General features: G+C 41.6%; 1 protein-coding gene across 3 annotated transcripts in view; it reads left to right on the forward strand.

Annotated features, from left to right (window-relative positions):
- Positions 1-3,395: 3,395 nt before the first annotated feature.
- Positions 3,396-24,109, forward strand: part of ZNF718 (zinc finger protein 718) — a 37,849-nt gene continuing 17,135 nt past the window's right edge. Inside the window, exons 1-3 of one of the 3 annotated variants that reach the window (XM_055246489.2) lie at positions 3,396-3,618; positions 10,409-10,535; positions 11,027-11,122. In XM_055246489.2, the coding sequence (XP_055102464.1) occupies positions 3,616-3,618; positions 10,409-10,535; positions 11,027-11,122 (226 nt within the window). In that variant the 5' untranslated portion in view covers positions 3,396-3,615. Of the gene's footprint in view, positions 3,619-10,408; positions 10,536-11,026; positions 11,123-24,109 lie in introns of those variants that run through there. The other 2 variants (XM_063619645.1, XM_063619644.1) reach the window with 2 other exon arrangements.

Raw genomic sequence — 24,109 nt, forward strand, 5'->3', positions numbered from 1 at the left:
GTTACAGCCTGACAATTAGGTCCAAAGATAAATAGGAAAACAAGAAGTTTGCCTTTAATCCATTCCCTCTACATCTAAACTTTGGAGGTCAAGGCTGCAAAGAGATCTGAAGACATCGTGTTCTCTCCTACTGGAGCCCCATCATTCTTTGTTTACTGTCTGATATTTAAAAGGAAAACAAACCTCTGAGAGAGGAGGGAGTCAGAGGCTGATTAGGCAGATAGAGAGGGAGGGTTTTGGGAGAGAAAAAACACCCACAGGACCGCACCAGCACTGCCCCTGTAGTTAGCAGGAAGAAACGTGGTTAAGAACTTCCTTATGCCAGGATTTTGCTCAGAAGGGATTTTTTTCAACTTAGGTGCAGGCGCAATAAATCAACCTAAATGTCCTAAACTTGACCCAGCTTATTAGAATATCATACACACGACATTAGCATTGTTGTTTTAGCACACCCCTTCCCCCCTTTCTCTGAGGTTTTGCTTAGGCACTCATGGGTAATAACTAAGATGGAGTCACTGTGGCCAACCCCAGGCATGCACAGATGCAACACCCTTAGTGGGGAATTTACCCCTCCCATTTAGGCAGAACCCACAGAAGACTTCCTTTTTCTTGCCCCATGAAAGACCCAGAACTCAGATGGGTGAGGTGGCTCATGCCTGTAATCCCAACACTTTGGGTGGCAGAGGCAGATGGATCATCTGAGGTCAGGAATTCAAGACCAGCCTGGCCAACAACATGGTGAAACCCCATCTCTACAAAAATACAAAAAATTAGCTGGGCATGATGGTGGGTGCCTGTAATCCCAGCTGCTCGGGAGGCTGAGGCGGGAGAATCACTTGAACCGGGGAGACAGAGGTTCCAATGAGCTGAGATCAAGCCACTGCACTCCAGCCCGGGCAACAGAGCAATACTCCGTCTCCAAAAAAAAAAAAAGGAAATTAGGCCCATTTCAGGCAACCTGCTTTCAGGTCTCCTTTTGCTGCTTAGAGCTTTCCTTTCGCTTAATAAATCCTACTCTGCCATACTCACTCTCTGGTATTGCCATGCTTCATTCTTCTTGGTCGTGGACGAGAGCCTAGACCTGGCTGAACTGAGGAGACCACCACATCTCTACAAAACAGCAACTGTGAGACCGTGGTCTTCATGTGGACACTCTCAGCTGGCAGCCCCTGCTCTCTCTAGGAGTACTGTCCCACCCACACTTGAGCCTGAGGAGAAAAGTTGGTAGAGAGGCTGTTGCCTCACTTCCAGCAGAAAATACGTGTTCAGGCCCTCACTTCCCTGAGGTCAGAGCCCTCATGGCTGCATTCAATGTGGCAGCCACCTGCTATATGTAGCTACTGTGTACCTGGAATGTGGATGGTTTGAAGTAAAATGTGCTGCAAACAAAAAATGCACAGTGAGTTTAGAATTATACCAGAAATATATTTTACTTTTTTTATTATTATTATTTTGAGATGGAATCTTGCTCTGTCGCTCAGGCTGGAGTGCAGTGGTGCAATCTCGGCTCACTGCAAGCTCTGCGTCCCGGGTTCACGCCATTATCCTGCCTCAGCCTCCCGAGTAGCTGGGATTACAGGTGCCTGCCACCATGCCTGGCTAATTTTTTTGTATTTTTATTTTTATTTTTTATTTTTTTTGAGACGGAGTCTTGCTCTGTCGCCCAGGCTGGAGTGCAGTGGCGCAATCTCGGCTCACTGCAAGCTCCGCCTCCCGGGTTCACGCCATTCTCCTGCCTCAGCCTCTCCGAGTAGCTGGGACTACAGGCGTCCGCCACCACGCCCGGCTAAATTTTTTTGTATTTTTAGTAGAGACGGGGTTTCACCGTGGTCTCAATCTCCTGACCTCGTGATCCACCCGCCTCGGCCTCCCAAAGTGCTGGGATTACAAGCATGAGCCACTGCGCCTGGACTTTGTATTTTTAATAGAGACGGGCTTTCACCATGTTAGCCAGGATGGTCTCGATCTCCTGACCTCGTGATCTGCCCACCTCAGCCTCTCAAAGTGCTGGGATTACAGGTGTGAGCCACCACGCCCTGCAAAATATACTTTATTTCTAATTATGTGTCCAGAATTGGTTCCTTCCGGTGGGTTCGTAGTCTCGCTGACCAAGAATGAAGCCACGGACCTTAGTGGTGACTGTTACAGCTTTTAAAGATAGCACGGACCCAAAGAGTGAGCAGTAGCAAGGTTTATTGTGAAGAGGGAAAGAACAAAGCTTCCACAGCATAGAAGGGGACCCCAGTGGGTTGCCACTGCTGGCTGGGGTGGCCAGCTTTTATCCCACCTCCCATGTTCCGTTTTTGTCCTATCGGAGTGCCCTTTTTTCAATCCTCCCTGCAATTGGCTACTTTTATGATCCTGCTGATAGGTGCATTTTACAGAGTGCTGATTGGTGCATTTTACAACCCCTTGCTAGCTACAGAGCACTGATTGGTGCGTTTTTACAGAGTGCTGATTGGTGCATTTTACAATCCTCTTGTAAGACAGGAAAGTTCTCCAAGTCCCCATTTTACCCAGGAAGTCCAGCTGGCTTCACGTCTCAATTATGTATTGATCACATATTAAAACAATAATATTTTGGATATAGTAGGCTAAAATTATCACAGTTTCACTTGTTTCTTATTATTTTTGATGTGGCTAATAAAAAATTGACAATTCACTAATAGCTAATATTTTATTTTTTAGAGGATTACTTCCTTCTTAAAATCTCAGGTGTCCTACTCAAAAGACCAGAGGCCAGAAAGTTTATAAAACATTAAAATAATTGTCATTATATTGTTTCCGTTTGTGAACAGGTGTGTGAGTGCCTGCATGTGCACCTGTGTGTGTGTGTGCATGTACGTGTGTGTACAACTTATATTATCAATGGACTTAACCTTACACACCACAAGTTTAAAAAATGATAACTGTGCTGTACCAAGCCAAGCACAGAGATAAAACCCAGCCTGGCCCTGGCGTGGTGGCTCACGCCTTCAATCGTAGCATTTTGGGAGACCCAGGCGAACAGATAACCTGAGGTCAGGCGTTCAAGACCAGCCTGGCCAACATGGTGAAACCCTGTCTCTGCTAAAAATACGGAAATTGGCCGGGTGTGGTGGCGGGCACCTGTAATCCCAGCTACTTGGGAGGCTGAGGCAGGACAATCTCTTAAACCCGGGAGGCAGAAGTTGCAGAGAGCCGAGTTCACGCCACTGCACTCCAGACTGGGCGAGAAGAGCCAGACTCTGTCTCAAAAAAACAAACACAAAAACCTGCCTCAAAGTGCCTGGAGGCCAGAGCCTGTCACTCTCGCCTCATTCAGTGCAGTGTATGGTTGCAACTTCTGTCACTCAAGGCCTGAGGGCGGGAGACTTACAGCTCTATCCAATTAGGGCGCTGGATTGACAACTCCCAAATCAGGCGCGCAGCAGAGAGAGAGGGTGCGGCATCCGGGATCTGGCGCGGCCTTTGCCTGTAGCTCCAGCCAGAGCTCGGATAGGGCCTCATCGCCCTACTCGGGCTCCTTAGAGAGGCCTCGGTGATTCTGCCACAGCCTCAGCCTCTGTCGCTCTGTGACCTGCCAGTATTGGATGATTCGTATCTAAAACTCTGGGACACTCCTGAAGTCGGGAAATGGTGAGTCTGCGGGGCAGGGCGTCCGGAGGCTGGGGAGGCCTCATCAGAACCGGCGGGAAATGGCGGCGGTGGGACAAGTCTGTGAATGGAGTCGCCGCTCAGCCCTCTGTCCTCAGTCCCCTCCGGTGAGGGACCCGCGCTCCTGTCAGTCCCCGCACAGCGGCTCTGGCCCAGCGTGCAGCCCTCCTTGTGCAGCTCTGCGCCACTGGCCCTGCACTTTCCACAGGCTGTGGGGTGAGGAGGAGCTCATCTGGAAGACGCCGGCGGCGGCCTGCTCGGTGCCCGCGTGGGAGGAGCTGTGGTCCGGGATCCCGTGCCTACTTTACCCTGTTCAGAATGAGATCGAGGCCCCATGAAAACATGGAGTTCGTGTGAGCAAACAGGACTTATTAATGGGACAGCTAGCTCCGCCGTGGCTCGTGGTTTGGGGTCTGCCAGCGGGTCTTGAAAGAAAGGCTTTTGTGAGGTGTGTGAGGAAGCGAAGCAAATCACCAGCCCGCTCCAACTTGCCCACCAGTCCCCTTGCCCTGTGCGCCTCCTCCGCGTGGCTGTTCCAGAATAGGCTGGTGTCGGTTCGCATCTTTTAGAATAGGCTAGTGTGGGTGCGCACGGCGCTTCTCTTAGTTCTGTGAGTAGTTCTGCCACAATATTGAACTTGAGCAGGGTGTGGGCGCCCCTGGTTTGTAGGCAGGCGTTCAGAAACGAAGACCGGTGTCCAGAGGCAGGGACTGGCATCTGCAGGAGGGCAGCTGCAGGAAGAGCTCTGAGCTTGTGGGATCTGCGCTGACTCTGGGTGGTGTGGGAAGTGAGTTGCTGGACACCCAGTTGGGGTTGGAGCATTGACTGGTATTGAGGAAACTCCGCACGTTTTCTGTCAGAAGAAAGACATGGCTGAGCCTGGGCTGGAGGGAGATGCCGGTGTCTGCGGGAGGCGCGGCCGGGTTCTGCACATGTGCTGTCCCGCTGGGCACTGTCCTGTTCCTCCAGGTCTCCTCTGGAGAAAGGGGACTGGGAACTTAGAGGAAAGAAGTTCTAAGAAACATCCCTTCCCCACATCCTGCTGCCAGCCCCCACCCAATGCTAACCCACTCCTAAGCACGCCCACTGGGCATTCGCACGGCCACACCCAGCCTAGGACAGGGTTCTACCCTCAGGAATTGTGCCCATGGCAGCTTTGCTCCTACAGTTTTCTGCCAAAAACACACGCAGTGCCCAGAAGACTCCTGGCTCATCTCAACCCCAGATCTGTTTAGCAGGAGCCCATTTCCTTCTCTAACCCAGGCTTCTGGACCACCTGATCTTAATCTTCTCTGCCTTTGTGGACTCAGGAATCAGAGCGCAGCCCTTCCTGGGCCTGTACCTGTAGCACAAACGAGTCCTTTCATCAGTTGTGCCCTGCCCCTACCCCAGGGCTCTTGATAGCTCCTTGCTGTCTTCTGCTTTTTCCTTCCCCACAAATCCTCTTTCCTGTGCACACAGTGTGCCCAAGTTCATCCCTTACGTGCCTAGAAGAATTCAGACGTTAGGGAATTCAAGACCATGCCTTAGACCTGGCTGTTGTAGGAGCAAATACAAATTAGAAAGAAGAGGCTTAATGATTTCTCTTTAGAATGAGGGAAGAATTTTTGCTCTTCTTCCTTTTCTTAAAGAATTTAGGTGGAAAATTTTTATAATTATTTTCACTGGTTTTTGAAATATATGTAAATCATTTTTATCAGTTAAATAGGTCATTTGTCTCTTTTGACTCAGACTTGTCTTTATCTAGGATTTGGGAACTATTGCTTTGAAATGTGAATAGCAAGAATATATCCCAGTTTCTGTAGGAGGGTGGGAGGCTGCCTTCAGCAGGTACCTGGCTCCACATTGCGAGTCTACGTCCTGTCATGAAGATGTGGGAAGTTTATTTTTCCTTTGAATATTACCAATTAGAAAACCCAGATTACCTCCCAAATTACTAGGTGAAATAATGAACTGTGTACATGGTGCTTTCAAGTCTTCTACTTAAGAACTAATAATGGTGACTTTTTTTCTGTGTTTGCAGTCTCTTAGTAAATTGCCTGTGATGCACATCACATTTTGATTTAATTATATAACAAAACATTTTCTTGCTGTTCTATTATGGTGGAAAATTTTTTTAGGATTGGAGATAATTTTTCTTTTTTCTTTTTTTTTCTTTTTTTTTTTTTTTTTAAGATGGAGTCTTGCTCTGTCGCCAGGCTGGAGTGCAGTGATGCAATCTCGGCTCACTGCAATCACCACCTCCCAGGTTCAAGCGATTCTCCTGCCTCAGCCTCCCGAGTAGCTGGGATTACAGGCGCGCCACCACACTCAGCTAATTTTTTTGTATTTTTAATAGAGACAGGGTTTCACCATGTTGGCCAGGATGGTCTCCATCTTCTGACCTCATGATCCACCCACCTCAGCCTCCCAAAGTGCTGGGATTACAGGCGTGAGCCACCACGCCTGGCTGAAAATTTTTCTTTTAGTCATATTTTCCACACACTGTTTAGAAGTACCAGATGTTATATAAAAAGGTCCCACTAGGCTTCACTTGAGAGAAAAACCTTCATTCTCAGGATTCCAGCCACAACCCACAATTGTACGACAAAGTGCAGCAAGGTGCTCCCCAAATCTGCCAACAAAATAGTCTCTCTATTTGGGATCTACAGTCCCTTCTAGAGCAGTTAGACTAGATTTCTACCAAAATAACTTTTAAGGACAACAATCAGTTATTTCACCTCCTTCAGTGCTCCTGTCATCTTCAGATCTGACACAGATTCAGAGATCATGGGGCCCATAAACCCAACCAGGATCATACATGTGCGTTGATTAAACTCGAGAACTTCAATTCTCTCCCTCCTCCCTTTGCCCAAATGCCCACAAATGTGCATAGCTCACCAGCCCTCCAAGACCTAAATGTGCAATTCCAAATTCTGAATTTATTTTCTGGGATTTGAGAGAAGAAAAGAACTTTTATTTGAGAAATACATGTTATTTTAATGATCAGACCCAGAGACTGGTTAAAATGAGACCACAGTGATGTACTGTTCCCATCTTTGAACTATTTGTCTTTTGAAATTGCTTGCTATTGGCACAAGTGGCTATAAATTAACCTAATAATGCCACACTGGACACTATAATCCACACCCAATAGCTTAACAATGTATATAACCAATCACTAACCAATGTTACTTCTGTAAATAAGAATTCCTGACAACTTTCTATCCTGCCTTCCTTTTTGCCTTTACAAATATACTTGTAATTGGAGTGTATATTCAGGGTAGCTTTTTACTCCAGGATTGCAATCTTCAAGCTTTGGCCCCAAAAAACTCTCTACTTATATTATGCTTATCCCAGTATTTCCTTTTAGGTCAAAATATTCTTAAGAATGTGTTGAAGGAGCCTCTGTGAGGTGATCTCTCTTCTGGTTTTACTCTGCTTACTCTAACCCCTAAGAATGTAGAGGCACATTGATCCCACCTAGAATCTGAATATAAAAGTGGGCCTCTGCCTGCGATTCCCAACACTGGACCAGACTTTGGGTTTAAGACATACGAAAAACTCACAGAAGACATTTTCTGCATCATGAGAGGTCAATATAGACATCTTAAGCCCCATTTTTAGAGTGGAGCCCTTTGAGTTTTCCAGATCTTATTCAGTGACCTGCTACAGCTGTGTGAGAGGCTTCTGATGGGAACAGAATCCTGTGGCAGAATCTTTTAAGTGTAAACAAGCAACTTAGCAGTGGGAGGTAAGGCCACAAAATATCCAGAGCCTTAATGACAACCATAATCACAAGTGTGCCTTCCTCCTGTATACTGTGTTATGGGAGTAGAGTACTTTTGTCCTTCTTACCTCAGAGTTAGCCGATTAGGGACAGGGGATATCACATCTGGAGCCAAGATGTGCAGGTCCACCAGGACAGCTCCATTTTCTACTTGCACCCCACAAAGTCAGCCTGAGTGTCTCCTCCGTGGATCACTATGGTGGCATCAACCAAAGGTCACTGGGGACACTCTCACCAGCATCTTTGAGTAATGAGACATTTGAGGATGTCATGTGCAGACTGGGGTCAGTCTGACAAGGTCTAATTCTGCTCCCATTTCAGAGGAAGATAAGTGACTCATCCAGGGTTTGTTCCTCCCTTCACAGAATCTCCTTGGTTTGTACCAAGATAAGAATTGCTCCAGTTCTCTGGTTCTTTGGTGAAAAATGAGGAATCTGGAGGCTCAAACTGATCAATAAGCTAATTGCTTCTATTTCATGTGGTCATTAGAAAAAGACATAAAGCAGTCATGATCCCTACCATCAAGGAACTTGCAGTCTAGAGCACATGAATAAATGATTGAATTCGGCATCATGTGTTCAGTACAAAGATGGAAACTGTATGGAGACTTAAGCTTAATTTGTGTTACTTCCCTTTTATTGTTTTGTTAGTTTTGGTGCCAGCATCTGATCAGCTGTTCATTGACAGAAGAGAAATTGTTGTTATTATTTGTATTGTTTTTACCTTGCTAAGAATAAATAATTAGCTTCTAATATAATTGGTCTAGAAAAACATAAGGGTTTTGGTTAAATTCCTTGTTACTGTGTGTTATAAAATAGGGAATTAGCTAAAATAGATTAAGATACAGAAACTCTGGGAATCAAATTTCTCTTGGGCAGGCTTGGAAAAGACAAAACTGAAAATACTTACGAGCATAGAGAGCAGATGCCTAGGGCCCACCTTCTGTCCCAACTCTGCCCAGATCCACCCTCTGCTGAACCTTGTCCAGGTCTGACCCCACACTGAAATCTCTCACAGAACTGCTTAGAGGAGATCAGAGTTTGGGGTGGCTACCCCTACTGCCTCTCCAGAGCTGGTATTCACAATTTCCTGAAACTCAAAAGCAGATAAATGGGGAAAAGCAATATACTTTTGTGCCTTAAATTCTTTTTTATAAAATTAAAATCAGTGTTTCTAGAGACATCCTATCCAGCAACCTGTTCCCCATCTCTGCAGTTTCAGTGGTTTTTTCACAAGTCTCAAAATAACTACAAACACAAAAATAAAAAATTCCTCTGAATTGCACTTAACACTTCCTTTCTGTATCTGTCCCATCTATCTATATTGAGCTATTATTCTATGCATTAAAAAAAAAAACAATGATAAGAAAACAGAAGAACAAATAGAAATGCTGGGGCCCTGCATTTAAATCCTGGGAAGTATGGGACTACTTTTCAGGATGTTATAGTATTAACACACATAATGTGAACTTCCCAGCACACTGCTCCGTGGCATACTTCTGAGCACATAGTACATGCTCTATAAAGATTGCATTAATGCATGTACACGTTTTTCAAATGCAGACTTACTCAGACTTGCCACCATCTTCCGCCTCCGTAAACATTAAAGGGCTTGCAGAGAATGCCGTATTTCAAGATGATGATTGGTGGTCTTGTCTTCGGATGTAAAGTATTTGTGTTGTGATAAGGGTGTTGCAGTGAGGGACTCGTGCTGTGACTGCTTTTTCTAGCTGAGTGGTATAATGGGTCTAGGGGGAGGAGTGTCAGCAATAAGAAGACTTGCAATAACAGGAGACTTGCAATAAGAAGCTAATTCATGGGCCGTTTTCAAACCTGCAGCATGTTGTTACTTACAATGAGGCTTTGAATACCAAATAATTTATATGCATTTTGAACCTTAGAGGCAATGCTTGGCTGAGTGACTCTTAGCCCAGTCTTGCAGTAGAATCACATGGACAGTCTGAAGAGAAACCATAACGTGTGCCTTCCCCACAGATCCTGTCTGTTTTTCTGGGTGGAAAAATTCCTGTTTTTGGTTAGGCGCGGTGGCTCACGCCTGTAATCCCAACACTGGGAGGCCGAGGCAGGCGGACCACGAGGTCAGGAGATCAAGACCACCCTGTCTAACACAGTGAAACCCCGTCTCTACTAAAAATACAAAAAAAAAATAATTAGCCAGGCGTGGTGGTGGGCGCCTGTGGTCCCAGCTACTCAGGAGGCTGAGGCAGGAGAATGGCGTGAACCCGGGAGGCGGAGCTTGCAGTGAGCCGAGATCGCACCACTGCACTCCAGCCTGGTGACAGAGCAAGACTCCATCTCAAAAAAAAAAAAAAAAAAAAATCCTGTTTTTTTAAATTGAATTCCTCACGTGATTCTACCACAAGGCCAGGGTCAAGCATGAGGGTTTCCAGATACTTTAATGAGAAGTGAGTTCACCCTTTGTTCCAGGAGGTCACAGGGCCTGCTGTGCTTGGTTTTGGTAGGGGCAGGTCAGTGCAGCCTATGCTTCCATTGCAGCAACAGAAATTGCTGGCATGCCCTCCTTTTTCCTCAGAGTTACAGAATAATTTAGAGAACATTACTGTGTTGAAAGTTATTTTGTCAGATAACTCCATTCAGTCTTGTAAGTCAGAACTAGTTCTCAACTCATTTCACCTGTAGTCAAATTAAGAACTTACAGCTGGGCGCAGTGGCTCACACCTGTAATCCCAGCACTTTGGGAGGCCAAGGCAGGCGGATCACAAGGTCAGAAGTTGGAGACCATCCTGGCCAACATGGTGAAACCCTGTCTCTAATAAACAAAAATTAGCCGGGCATGGTGGCAGGTGCCTGTAATCCCAGCTATTCAGGAGGCTGAGGCAGGAGAATCACTTGAGCCTGGGAGGCGAAGTTTGCAGTGAGCTGAGACCGTGCCACTTCACTCCAGCCTGGGCAACAGAGTGAGACTCCATATTAAAAAAAAAAAACAAAAGAACTCTGTCACTTGATAAATATGTATTTTCAGGAACTCTTAACATTCAGGGATGTGGCCATAGAATTCTCTCCAGAAGAGTGGAAATGTCTGGATCCTGCCCAGCAGAATTTATATAGAGATGTGATGTTGGAGAACTACAGAAACCTGGTCTCCCTGGGTGAGGATAACTTTAACACATAATTCCTAATACTTTTTCAGAATTTCATTTTCTTCCTTTGTAGAATGTCTCTTGAGAGCTTCTGCTTTGCATAAATTAATTTCAGTTCCTTCACGAAAAAGTTGGGAGTTTGGTGGTATAAAAAATAAAATCTTTAGGATATTTCATCTTTACGTAAACCTTCTTTTGAGCTAATTTGTTTCCTTTGCTCTAGGCTAGTGGTAATTCTAGAAATTAATGATATAAAATAATTGTCTTTCACATCTTAACATGCAATTTGCACCACTTATTTTTGATTCAGTACTCAGTAGTGGAACTTAAAGCCCACAGATTTAAAATACTTAAATATTCTAAAAATTCTGTCAGAAAACAATTTTTGGATTAATTTTCTAGAATATTCCCTAATTTCTCTATTCTACTTAGCATAGTACTAGGTTGGTAATTGGAGTATCCCCAGCAATAGTCATGTTAATTTTTTTTTAATAAAACAGGTGTTACTATCTCTAACCCAGACCTGGTCACCTGTCTGGAGCAAAGAAAAGAGCCCTACAATTTGAAGATACATGAGACAGCAGCCAGACCCCCAGGTAGGTGAGAGTGAATGGAGGAGAGGACACAGGCAAGGAGGCCAAAAGTCAAGAAGGAAGTCAGGCCTTAAAATATAGTTTGGGAGGCTGAGTACTGTGGCTCACACCTGTAATTCCAGCACTTTGGGAGGCCGAGGCAAGTGGATCACCTGAGATCAGGAGTTCAAGACCAGCCTAGCCAACATAGTGAAACCCCGTCTCTACTAAAAATACAAAAATTAGCCAGTGTGGTGGCAGGCGCCTGTAATCCCAGCTACTTGGGAGGCTGAGGCAGAGAGAATTGCTTAAAAACCCAGAAGGCAGCCGAGGCAGGCAGATCATGAGGTCAGGAGATCAAGACCATCCTATCTAACATGGTGAAACTCCGTCTCTACTAAAAATACAAAAAGTTAGCCAGGCATGGTGGCAGGCGCCTGTAATCCCAGCTACTCGGGAGGCTGAGGCAGGAGAATGGCATGAACCCAGGAGTTAGAGCTTGCAGTGAGCCGAGATCGTGCCACTGCACTCCAGCCTGAGCGACAGCGAGACTCCGTCTCAAAAAAAAAAACAAAAAACCCCAGGAGGCAGAGGTTGTGGTCGGCTGAGATCGTGCCACTGCACTCCAGCCTGGGCAACAGAGCGAGACTCAGTCTCAAAAAAAAAAAAAAAAAAAAACCCAGGAGGCAGAGGTTGCACTCAGCTGAGATCGTGCCACTGCACTCCAGCCTGGGCGATATAGAGCTAGACTCCTTCTCTAATAAATAAATAAATGTAGTTTGGGAGGCTCTGTGACAAAGAAAATAACTTCTGAAAAGGCTGCATTTTTTCTCATAGGGTCATCTTCTGTCCCATGCTCTTAAATCTAAAAATTCTGTTTTTCCTTTAGTGATCTCCCTTCATGTTTACAGGGAGTGCCAGTGTCCACTTTATCACTTACAAAGGGCTACATGATCTGACTGCTGTTCATTGCTTTTGGAGACCTGGGAATATTTGTATTATTGAGGAGCTCTATGTTAAAGTTTTTCTTTTTTTCAAATATTGTTTTTGCATCATGTCTAAAATGTGTAAGGTGACTGGTGGACATATTGGGATTTGGTTCAGAGATCCCAGGAACACCAGGGACAGATGTTGCAGATGTTGCATCTTTTCTGCTTAGTGATTTTTAATCCTATAGAGGTTGCAAATGTAATTCTACAAAAATTCTTACTCAGCAATTTTATCAGAACAATAAGCATTTTCCTAAATATGAAAAAATGTAATTTTATTTTACTTCAAAATGTTATTGTTTTAATATAAACTGAGATTTGTAATTTAAACTCTATTTTTGCAAGTTTTCAAATTATTTAAAGCATGGGTTTCCAACCTTTTGGATTCCTTGGACCACATTGGAAGAAAAATTGTCTTGGCCACACATAAAACACAGTAACATGGCCGGGCGCGGTGGCTCACGCCTGTAATCCCAGCACTTTGGGAGAGCAAGGGGGGCAGATCATGAGGTCATGAGTTACAGACCAGCCTGGCAAGCATGGTGAAACCCCATCTCTACTAAAAATACAAAAATTAGCCGCGCATGATGGTGCGCACCTGTAATCCCAGCTACTTGGGAGGCTGAGGTAGGAGAACTTCTTGACCCTGGGAGGTGGAGTTTGCAGTGAGCCGAGATCGTGCCACAGGCACACAAGCGTGGGCAACAGAGCAAGACTCCGTCTTAAAAATATATATATATATATGGTGACACTAATAATAGCTGATGGGTTTTAAAAAAAAAAAGGTTTGTGAATAATTTTTGTGATATCCACCACCACAGATAAGTAAAAATGTCCTCACATTCAAAGGGTTGGCCACCACTGATTTAAAGTATCTACTCACCTTCTGGATTTCTTAAATGCGCTATGTCATTAACCAGCTTAGAACATTGCTAAGTGTATAGGAAGCTCTCAATTGTTACCTTATTTCTTAATAACTATTATCTTTTAATTTTGTCTTTTTTAGTAGGAAGCCTACTGCAATTCTGTTATTGAGATTTATCTATATATAAAAATGTGTGTCTCACACACATACACATACCCATATAAGTTATATATGTACATAATAAATTTTTACTTAACTTTCCTGATAGGTTCTTGGAAACAGTAAGTGAAGCAACATATTAAGAAAACTAATTTTACCAGAGTTTAATTAATACAAGAGTTATGTTTGCATGACATATAGCAATATTGTTCATTTAAAGATGCAGTTTTCATGAACCTATTTTGGACATAAAGTGAGGACTTACTGTACATATATGTGTGATCTGGATTTTTCTGATAAATAAAAATTATATAACTATTTAATGTGTACAGTGTAATGATTTGATATGTATATAAGTTGTAAAATAAAATATAGTCAAGTTGATGAACAATCTGTTACCTCAGGTAGATAACCAGTTTTTTTTGTAGTAAGAACACTTAAGGTCTACTGTCGTAGCAAATTGTAAGCGTACATTACAGTATTACTAACTATGAACAATGCTATTTTGCTGATCTAATGCTGAATGTACTTTAGATTTTTCAGTTATTCAACTTACAACTAAAAATGTGTACTCTTTGAACAACATCTCCTTATTTTCCACCCTCAGGCACTAACAATCACCATCAATCAATGTTAAAGTTTTTTTGTTTTGTTTTGCTTGTTTTATTTTGTTATTGAGATGGAGTCTCACTGTCACCCAGGCTGGAGTGCAGTGGCACCATATCTACTCACTGCAAGGTCTGCCTTCCGGGTTCACGCCATTCTCCCCCTTCAGCCTCCCAAGTAGCTGGGACTACAGGCACCCGCCACCATGCCCGGCTAATTTTTTCTATTTTTAGTAGAGATAGGGTTTCACCGTGTTAGCCAGGATGGTCTCTATCTGACCTCGTGATCCGCCCGCCTCGGCCTTCCAAAGTGCTGGGATTACAGGCGTGAGCCACCGTGCCTGGCCAATCAGTGTTAAAGTTGTTTAAGGTTACACTTAAGTTTCACAATTGTGTTTTCTATTACTGTGAAAAATGACACTAAAATTTTCACACTGAATATATAGATCACTTATGATAATACGGTACTTTGACAATATTATTCTAATGGAATATGTTTCCATTTATTTGTGTCTACTGCAATTTCTGTCATTAATATCTTATTGTATTTAGTGCATATATATTTAATCTCATTGGTTGAATTTACTTTGATTAAATTTTATATTTTTAAATTATTGCAAATGAAAATTGTTTCTTCTTTTTTTTTTTTCTTTTGGAAAGTTTGTTGTTACTATTAGGAAATGCAACAAATATTTTTATGTTGGGCCAGGTCCAGTGACTCATTTGTGTTATCCCAGCACTTTCAGAGGCCAAGACTGATGGATCACTTGAGCATAGGAGTTTAAGATGAACCTGGGCAACACAGTATTAACTCTGAAAATCTGAGACAGGTCTCAGTTAATGTAGAAAGTTTATTTTGCCGGCCAGGCATGGTGGCTCACGACCATAATCCCAGTACTTTGGGAGGCTAAGGTGGGTGGATCATGAGGTCAAGAGATAGAGACCATCCTGGCCAACATGGTGAAACCCCATCTCTACTAAAAATACAAAAATTAGCTGGGCGTGGTGGCACGCGCCTGTAGTCCCAGCTACTTGGGAGGCTGAGGCAGGAGAATCGCTTGAACCCAGGAGGCGGAAATTATAGTGAGCTGAGATTGCACCACTACTCCAGCCTGGAGACAGAGCGAGACTCTTGTCTTAAAAAAAATAAAAAAATAAAAAAGTTTATTTTGTCAAGGTTGAGGACACGTGCCCCTGACACAGCCTTAGGAAGTCTTGATAACATGTGCCCAAGGTGGTTTGGGCACAGCTTGGTTTTACGCATTTTAAGGAGACATGAGACTTAATATATGTAAGATGTACATTGGTTCCATCCTGAAAGGCAGGACAGCTCAAGCAGGGATGGGGTTTCTAGATCACAGGTACATGAGAGACAAACTGCTGCATTCTTTTGAGTTTCTGATTTGCCTGTCCAAAGGAGGCAATCAGATGTCCGTTTATCTCAGTGAGCAGAGGGATGACTTTGAATAGAATGGGAGGCAGGTTTGCCCTTAGGCAGTTCCCAGCTTGACTGTTTAGCTTAGAGATTTTGGGGGCCCCAAGAGTTCCAAGATTTATTTTCCTTTCACAAGATTATGTATCCTGATGCTTTAGTGAATGCATTTATTGAGTTTTTGTTGATTTACTCTAGTTATATGTATACATATATATATATATGCATGATTATATAATCTACAGACAGTAATGTTTTTATTTCTTTCCCAAAGCTGGAGAGTTTCATTCTCCTTTTCCTTGCCTAATTGTTCTCACACAAATTTTTAGTAATGTGTTAAGATAGAAGCTGTGGCCCTGGAGGCAGGCCTGCAGATCTTGGCCTCAGCTGTGGTCTTTGAAGCAGCCCTGTGTCTGCACATTTGAAGGATCTAACAATGATTACAATTGTAATCATTGTTATTACAATTTGGCAGGTAAAGAACTCCTTTTGTTCTGTCCTACTGCTGATGAGATTACCTCTGCTTTTGATGGTTGTGTTACCAGAGATTTGGACAGTCATGGATTCTTTCTGGGCCCTGGAAAGATGAAATTTCCTTGAGGACATTAATCTGTATGGCATGCAGTAGGGTAGGGTTTTGAAGTTTGTCTGCATATGATAGGCCAAGTACCAGGTGTATGAATGGGTTTGGCTTCTACTGACTACGGGGGAACAGTTTTCACAGGTCTCTCTGAGTCCCTGAGTGTGTACAACTGGCTATGTACTGTGGCTGTGAGGGCTAGAACTGAGTCACAGGGCTGCTTCAGGGACCATAGCTGAGGCCAAGATCTGTAGGCCTGCCTCTGGGTCCATGGCTAGGTGTGTCTCCTTGCAAGTCTCTTGATAGGAAGGACCACTTGTGTATTGTAGCTGAGAGGAGTTTGAGACAGGTTGCAGAACTGCTTCAGCATCCTTAGTAAAACCAAGCTTAGTGTGCCATGTTTTATCTGCAGCCATGTCTATGGGCTCTTGAGTTGGCCCCCTGGGTGAGGGCCTGCTTTTTCCAAATATCCCTACTTGATCTTTGGCTCCACTGAGGTTTCACAACCTAACCAAAGGCAAGCACCTTTCTACTTATGTTTTCTGTGAGTTTACTACTTAAGATATGTTACCTAAGTGGAATCATACACTGTCACTTTGTTAGTGTCTTATTTCACTTGAAGTAATGGCTTTAAGATTTATCCTTATTGTAGCATCTGACAAGATATTTTCATTTGAAGCTAAGGAATATTTCATTGTATGTATAAGCTGCATCTTTTTAAATCATTTATCTGTTAAGGGACATTTCAGTTTTTTTTTACTTTTTGACTTTTGTAAATGATATGGTTTGGATCTGTGTCCTCATTCAAATCTCATGTCAAATTGCAATCCCTAATGTTGGAGGTGGGGCCTGGTGGGAGGTGGTGGGATGATAGGGTTGACTTCTCATGAATGGTTTAGCACCAACCCCCTTTGGTACTGTCTTTGGCATAGTGAGTTTGTTCTCCTGAGACCTCATTTTTTAAAAGCATATGGCACCTCTCCGTTCACTGTCTCTTACTCCTGCTCCCACTATGTGAGGTGACTCTTTGTTTGCTTTCTCCCATAATTGGAAGCTTTTTGAGACCTCCCTAGAAACAGAAGCTGCTACGTTTCCTGTACAGCCTGCAGAACCATGAGCCAATTAAACCTTTTTCTAAAAAAAAAAAAATTACCTACTCTCAGGTATTTATAGCAATGCAAGAATAAACTAATACAGTGAATATTGCTGCAGTAAACATGAATGTGCAAATATTTCTGTCAGATATACTTTGCATATTTTGAATAAGATGCTCAGAAGTAGGATTAGTGGGTCATAGAATAACTTCTTTTTTTTTTTTTTGGAGGAATCCCTATACACTTTTTAGGGGGCTGCATCACTTTCTTTCCACCAACAGTGCACAAGGGTTTCAATTCATCTACATTCTTGATAATTGTTATTTATTGTTCGCTTGATATTGGCCATTCCAATTAATACACGATAATACCTCATTGTGGTTTTGCTTTACATTTTTCTAAAGATTAAAAATTTTTTCAATAATTGTTAGCTATGTGTATTTATTCTTTGGAGAAACATTTTCATCTCCTGTTCATTTGTTAATCATGTTACTTACTCTTTGTTGATTTTTTGGAGTTTATTCTGGGTGCTAACTTCTGTCAAATGTATACTTTTTAGTTTTTTTTTGTTAGTTGGGACTCTAAATGTTTATTTTGATGTGCAGAGATAAATTTAGTGTAGTCCCATTTTTCTGTGTTTTTAAATTTCTTACTCATGTAGTTGATGTTATATGCAAGAAAACATTGCCAAGACCAATGTCATAATCTTTCTTCCTGTATTTTCTTCCAAAAATTGTAGAGTTATGCTTCTTACATTTAAATATTTAATTTATTCAAGATAGTTTTTGTATATGGTTCAGGATTTTAAATTTTTATGAGTACACAGTAGCTTTTTGTATCTATGGGTTACATGAAATATTTTGATGTAGGCATGAAATGCATAAAAATCTTATCAGAGTAAATGGGTATTCATTACCTCAAGTGTTTATTCTTTGTTTTACAGACAACCTAACTACATTCTTTTAGTTATTTAAAAATGTACAATTAAATTGCTTTTGACTATAGTCATTCTGTGTACTAGCAACTACTAAATCTTATTCTTTCTAATTATTTTTCTACCCATTAATCTTCCCCACTTCCCCCAATCCCCCACTACACTTTCCAGCCTCTGGTAACAATCCTTCTGCTCTCTATCTCTATGAATTAGTTGAATTTTAGCTCCAGCAAATGTGTGAGAACGTGCAACATTTGCCTTCATGTGCCTGGCTTATTTTTCTTAACATAATTACCTCTAGTTCCATCCATGTTGTTGAAGATGATGGGATCTTGTTCTTTTTTATGATTGAAAAGTACTCTGTTATGTATGTGTACCACATTTACTTTGTCCATTCATGTAAGGGACATTTAAGTTGCATCTAAATTTTGGCTAATGTGAACACTCTTGCAGTAAAAATGGAGGTGCAAATATCTCTTCGATGTCCTGATTTCCTTTCTTTTATGTACATACCTAGCAATGGGATTGCTGGATAATATAGTAGCTTTATTTTTCATTTTTTGAGGAACTTCTAAACTGTTCTCCATAGTCATTGTACTAATTTACATTCCCACCAAGAGAGTACTAGAGTTCACTTTCACTTTTCTCCACATCTTCACCAGCATTTATTAATCACCTGACTTTTAGATAAAAGCCATTGTAACTGGAGTGAGATAATATCTCATTGTCGTTTTGATTTGCATTTCTCTGATGATAAATGATGCTGAGCACCCGGTCTTATGGCTTTTTGTTATTTGTAGGCTCTCTTTTGAGAAATGTGTATTCAAATTTTTTGCTTATTTATCATCAGATTTTATCCTATAGAGCTGTTTGTGTGCCTTATGTATTCTTGTTATTAATTCCTTATGGCAGTTTCCAGATATTTTCTCCCATTTTTGTGTGTTGTCTCTTCACTTTGTTGATTGTTTCATTTGCTGTTTAGAAGCTCTTTAACTGATGTGATTCCATTTGTTCATTTTTGTGTTGGCTGCCTGTGCTTGTGGGGTATTATTCAAGACATCTTTGTCCAGTTTAATTTCCTAGAGAGTTTCACCAATTTTTTTTGTAGTAGTTTCATAGTTTGATGTCTTAGATTTGTCTCTAATCCGTTTTGATTTAATTTTTTTTGGATGGCAGGAGATAGGGGTCCAGTTTCATTCCTCTGAATATGGATATTCAGTTTTTGTAACACAATTTGTTGAAGAGACTCCCTCCCCCATTATATTGAGGCAGGAAAATAGGGTCTGGAGGCAGAAAACATAAGACCAATTCACACTTCACCTCTAACAGGAAATATCCTTTCCATAGGGCATAGGCAATGAATAACTTTGTAACTTTATTTAATGCTCTCCATTTACATAGGGCATACTAGTGGGTATTTAAGCTCCCAAAACTTCTGTAATGGAGCCTTTGAGCCCCTACGCTTAGGCTTTTTCCCACACTGTGGAGTGTACTTTCATTTTCAATAAATCCCTTCTTGCCTTCCTTGCTTTGTGCGTTTTGTCCAATTCTTTGTTAAAGACATCAAAGACCTGGACCACATACAACTGGTAATGTATATTTTGGTGAGCCAGCCAGGAGGAAGAAGTAGGCCCAAAGTTTGGGATTCGTTTTTCTCCCTTTCCTTTCTGCCCCATACAGGGGCTTTCTGTTTTCCTTTCCAACTTGGAACCCTTGGTGGGTAGCACCTAAACATGGAGGCAACTGCAGGTTTCTGGCTGTGGCCTATGAAACTAATGGGTTTCCTTGCGGAGAAGCCTGACTGCCACCTCCTGGTTCACTTAAGGAACCTGGGTCTCTTTCATTTTTTTTTTCCTTTATTTCTTTCTCAGTCTTTAAGTGGCTGTTTATAATTGTCCTGCCCAGAGTGGGGAATGTTTTTCTTTTCTCTTTCTGCACGTGGTCCCTGATCCCTATGTGTGGCGCAGTTCAGAGCAAACTCGCACATGTTTCAAGGGACTTAAACCTTCTTATGCTAAATTCGTCCCTTATCATACTCAACTGGCTAAGGAACAAAAAGGCCCAGCCGGCATCCAGTTCTCATTACAGTTCATGGCTATTTTTATAAAGCTTATAGTATGCTCTGGAGGTGCCCACCTAAGGTCAGAGACATCTGACACTAAGATCGGATCCACAGGAGGATACTCTGTGGATCCTGTGGACCTCAACCTTCCCAAAGGGGACGTTCTTGGCAGAGGTTCCGAGGTCTGGTACTAAACCCTCCTTGGAATTTTCTATCATAGTTGCAATGCTGTTTGGCCCCAAGATTGTTTGGAATCTGGAGTTTACTGTTGAATGGAAAAGTAGAATGGCATTGTATGTGTGCAGGCTTTTGTGCTGTGGTTCCAAGCAGGGGGCCTGGTTAATGTGTGATGTGCTCCTTTGGTATAGTTTGGCCCCAGTGCTCTTTGGATTCTGGGGAGGTTTGGCCTTTAAAAATCAAACTGCCATGGAGACTGCTTTACCCAAAATTTTGATTCACAGCCTTCATTGGATTGCAAAGTAAAACCAGCAAGTTTCTATTGCTATCTCATGGCTAAGGTTCCAAGCTGTTGAGTCTTCATTTATGTGTGTGTATACATGTCTAGATGTCTTTATTTGCATGTACACTTGCTGTTATATGTTACATCTACCAAATTGGCTTATAAGTAAAAGAGCGCTCATACATTAAGTCTAAGCAATTTTCAAGTTCATGTGACTTAAAGTATAACTTTACTAAACAAGCTAGCTTTAACATTATTGGTGGAATAAAAATAGAAATGCCTTCATAGTTGTCAGCATACATTTTATCTGAATTTTATGTTTGTCTTTGCTAAATATTTTTCAATGTCAGTGTTAATTCAAGCTGGGAGCTGCTTAAGGTGAGCCTGCCTTCCATTCTATCCCAAGTCACACTGAGATAAATGCGTATCTGATTGCTTCCTTTGGAAAGGCTAATCAGAAACTCAAAAGAATGCAACTGTTTGCCTCCCACCTACCTGTAATCTGAAAGCCCCCAAGCCTCCTCCTCACGTTGAGTTGTCCTGCCTTTCTGGACCAAACCAGTGTTCATTTTATATATGTCAATTAATGCCTCATTTCTGCCTTGTTAAAAGTAAAAAATTAAGAACTGTGAATAAGATAATTGTTTTAGGTAAACTTTTTGTGTAAATTAAAACCATAAAGTTATTTTTAATGCTCATTTAATATCTGGGTCATTTCCAGTTAAGAAAAGGGCTGTGATGTAGGAAATATGTTTCCAAAACTGTGGAATTGTCCATATCCAATAGTTCAGGATTTTTTGTTTTTTAGTGTTTCACTAAAGTTTTAGGTTTCTATTTAACATGTAATTCTGTATACCAAACGTACCAGAAAAAATTATGTTATTCGTGAAAAAAAAGAGAATAATTTTGTCTAATTCAATAGTTGTCTAAAAGTTGGTTCAAATTACAGATTTAAAAAGGTTATTCATGAAACAATGTAGTAAGGAATCATTAGGCAAAAAATGTGGAAAAAGTTTAAATAATAAAATATTTTTTAAAACCTGATAAAGAATTGGAGACATTTGGCTAAACATTTTCATAAAGCTGTTAGTTTTGATTAAAGTAAAATAAAAAGTATTGTAAAAACGCATCAGCAGTTTGGCAATTATTTTTTTAAATATAGTTAAGCATGAAGCTGGACATAATGTAAAGCCAAGTTTCATGTACATGCTTGTTTCCTAATGCCTGGCTTTTTGGGTAGATCAGAGGGCCGCTGAAAACATTCAGAAAGGAGGTAAATGGGATTATTTGACATGTTTGGGTACATGTGATTGCTAAAATGATGTTCAATCTTCTTTAGGTTATATTTTTGTGAATAATACTAATATATGTTCCAAAATTGTATGAGATTTCTAAAATAGTATATGCTGTCAATTATAATTATGGTTATTATGTTATTATAAACTGCAGAAATAATCAAATTTCCTTGTATAAAGCTACTAACCTACTAACCCAAGTAAAACAAATATTAAATGCCAAAAAAAGACAATACAATTAAAGCTTCATGTATGTTTGGTCACCTAGTGGGCCATTTAAACATTTTATAAAGGGATTTCATTCAGTTGTTATTTTCAATGCATGTTTTCTGGTTGTATAAAAGCTTTTATATGCAAGGAGGCTGAGATTATTATGCTACAGTATATTTCCACCAGGTAAAAAAACTTTTTATGGTTTAAATCTTCTGAGAACATTGGAGAAAAACTGTCCTTGCCACTCACACTACAACAAAATGTCAGGACTTTGGGCTTTAGGTTAATGAGTTTTGAGAAGGGCCCCTACACATTTTTGGAACTGTGCAGCCATTGGAACCCTTGAGGTGAAGCTAACCAGGGAGATTTCTCCTAAGAAGATGGCATCCTAGATGTAAACAGCTTTTCCCAAGTTCACAATTAAAACTTCTATCATAAAACTCTTACCTTTGAATTTTTTTTCTTATGCCTCTATAAACATTAAAAGTAGAAAAGGGGTCTGTTAAGTGCGTTTATGGAGTATACTTCTATTTGTGAAGGAGTTTGCAGCCAGCCTTATACGTGGATAAGCTTATACTTTGATAAATAAAAGATGAAAGCCCGGTCAGTGTAAGTAAGAAACTTTAATGCTACATACATTGCCTCATAATCAGTCCAAAAACAAAACATTGGTTCACTCCTGTTAATCCACACCATGGGTTAAAGAGAATATTGCCAGGAGGCCTTCACTCTTCTAGAGGGGCATCATTTGTTAGGTCCTTTTCCATGGTTTAAAGTAAAAGAAGCAGTGATTAAAAAGGCATCCCTCATGATAGGCTCTATAGCAAATTCTACTGTAAAAGCTACAGTTACACAATAGACTTTAAATTCTTTTGTGAAAGTTATAATAGAATTGACTAAACAAAGAAGTACCTGTGCATCTGCTGGCACTTGTGGCTATGGAGAAGTACATCAAATGAAGATTATAGAAATTCAGTGGTAGGGGATTAACAAATTGCTTAGTTAAGTAAGTAAACTCTATCTGGCTCATTCTTTGATCCATTTAATTTTACAAGGTTTGGTTTATGGAAATCTTGAGTAAGGAGCATACTGTGAACTCTTGGTATTTTCCTCCCAATAGTCATAATAGTCTCCCTTGTGTGCTGTGTTCTCTCAAAGGTTTTAATACTTGCATGCAGCCATCTCTAGGATGTCATATGGTCTCTCTTCAACTAGAATAACAGGAGCCAAAAGAAATGTGCAACCATGAGAACACCGTAACCTATAAATAATGTGCTGAGACCAGAAATCCAAAATGATGGTAACTGAGAGTGGCTCTAAGGCCCTAAATTTTGGACACACTGTAATCTAAGTGAGAACCTAACCAAAAAGGGGGAATTTTGTTTTGTTCTGTTTGAGACAGAGTCTCACTCTATCACCCAGACTGGAGTGCAGTGGTGTGATCTTGGCTGACTGTAACCTCTGCCTTCCAGGTTCAAGCAGTTCTTTGCCTTAGCCTCCCAAGTAGCTGGGAGTAGCGCCTGCCACGACGCCTGGCTAATTTTTCTGTTTTTACTAGAGACTGAGTTTCACCATTTTACCCAGGCTGATCTTGAACTCCTGACCTCGTGATCCACCTGCCTCAGCCTCCCAAAGTGCTGGGATTACAGGCATGAGCCACCGTGCATGGCCAAGGGGGAAGTTTTTAAACAAAATTCTGGGATGCCATCGTTTTGGACTAAGCTCATACACTAGGCACCAACAGACCAAAACAAAATGGAGTTGCTTGTGCCAAGACTTTAAGGAAACACATAAATTGTAGAACAAATCAGGTTTTTTTTTCTCCTTAAAATCTCTGTAACAAACATTCCTAACAGCATAGGTATCCACCCCCATTATATCTTTTAACCAAACACATTTGCTCTTGCCTAGAGACCATCAAGTTTCAGATGATCATGCAATGTAATCTCCAGCCAGTTCCAGGTGAAAACACACCCCTGGCCATCAAGAAACTACCCTGCCTCCACTAGACGGAACAGGGCAAGAGTACTGTGATCCCCAATAGACAGGGACTATGCCCCAAGCCAGCATAAAGCAGTTACAGAAAGAAAAAGACCGTCGATCCCCCTGTTTTCTATAAGAATGTAGGGGGATCACATCTCTCGGGGGAGATAAGGCAGGAAAACGGTCTGGAGGCAGGGACCATACATAAGGCCAATTCACACTTTAGCTATAACAGGAAATATCCTCTCCACAGGGTGTGCGCTGTAAATAACTAACTTTACTTCACCCTCTCCGTTTACATTGGGCATACCCAAGGTAACCAATGGAATCCTCTAGGTGA

Source organism: Symphalangus syndactylus, chromosome 16, assembly GCF_028878055.3.
Source record: "Symphalangus syndactylus isolate Jambi chromosome 16, NHGRI_mSymSyn1-v2.1_pri, whole genome shotgun sequence".
Classification (NCBI taxonomy): Eukaryota; Metazoa; Chordata; class Mammalia; order Primates; family Hylobatidae; genus Symphalangus; species Symphalangus syndactylus.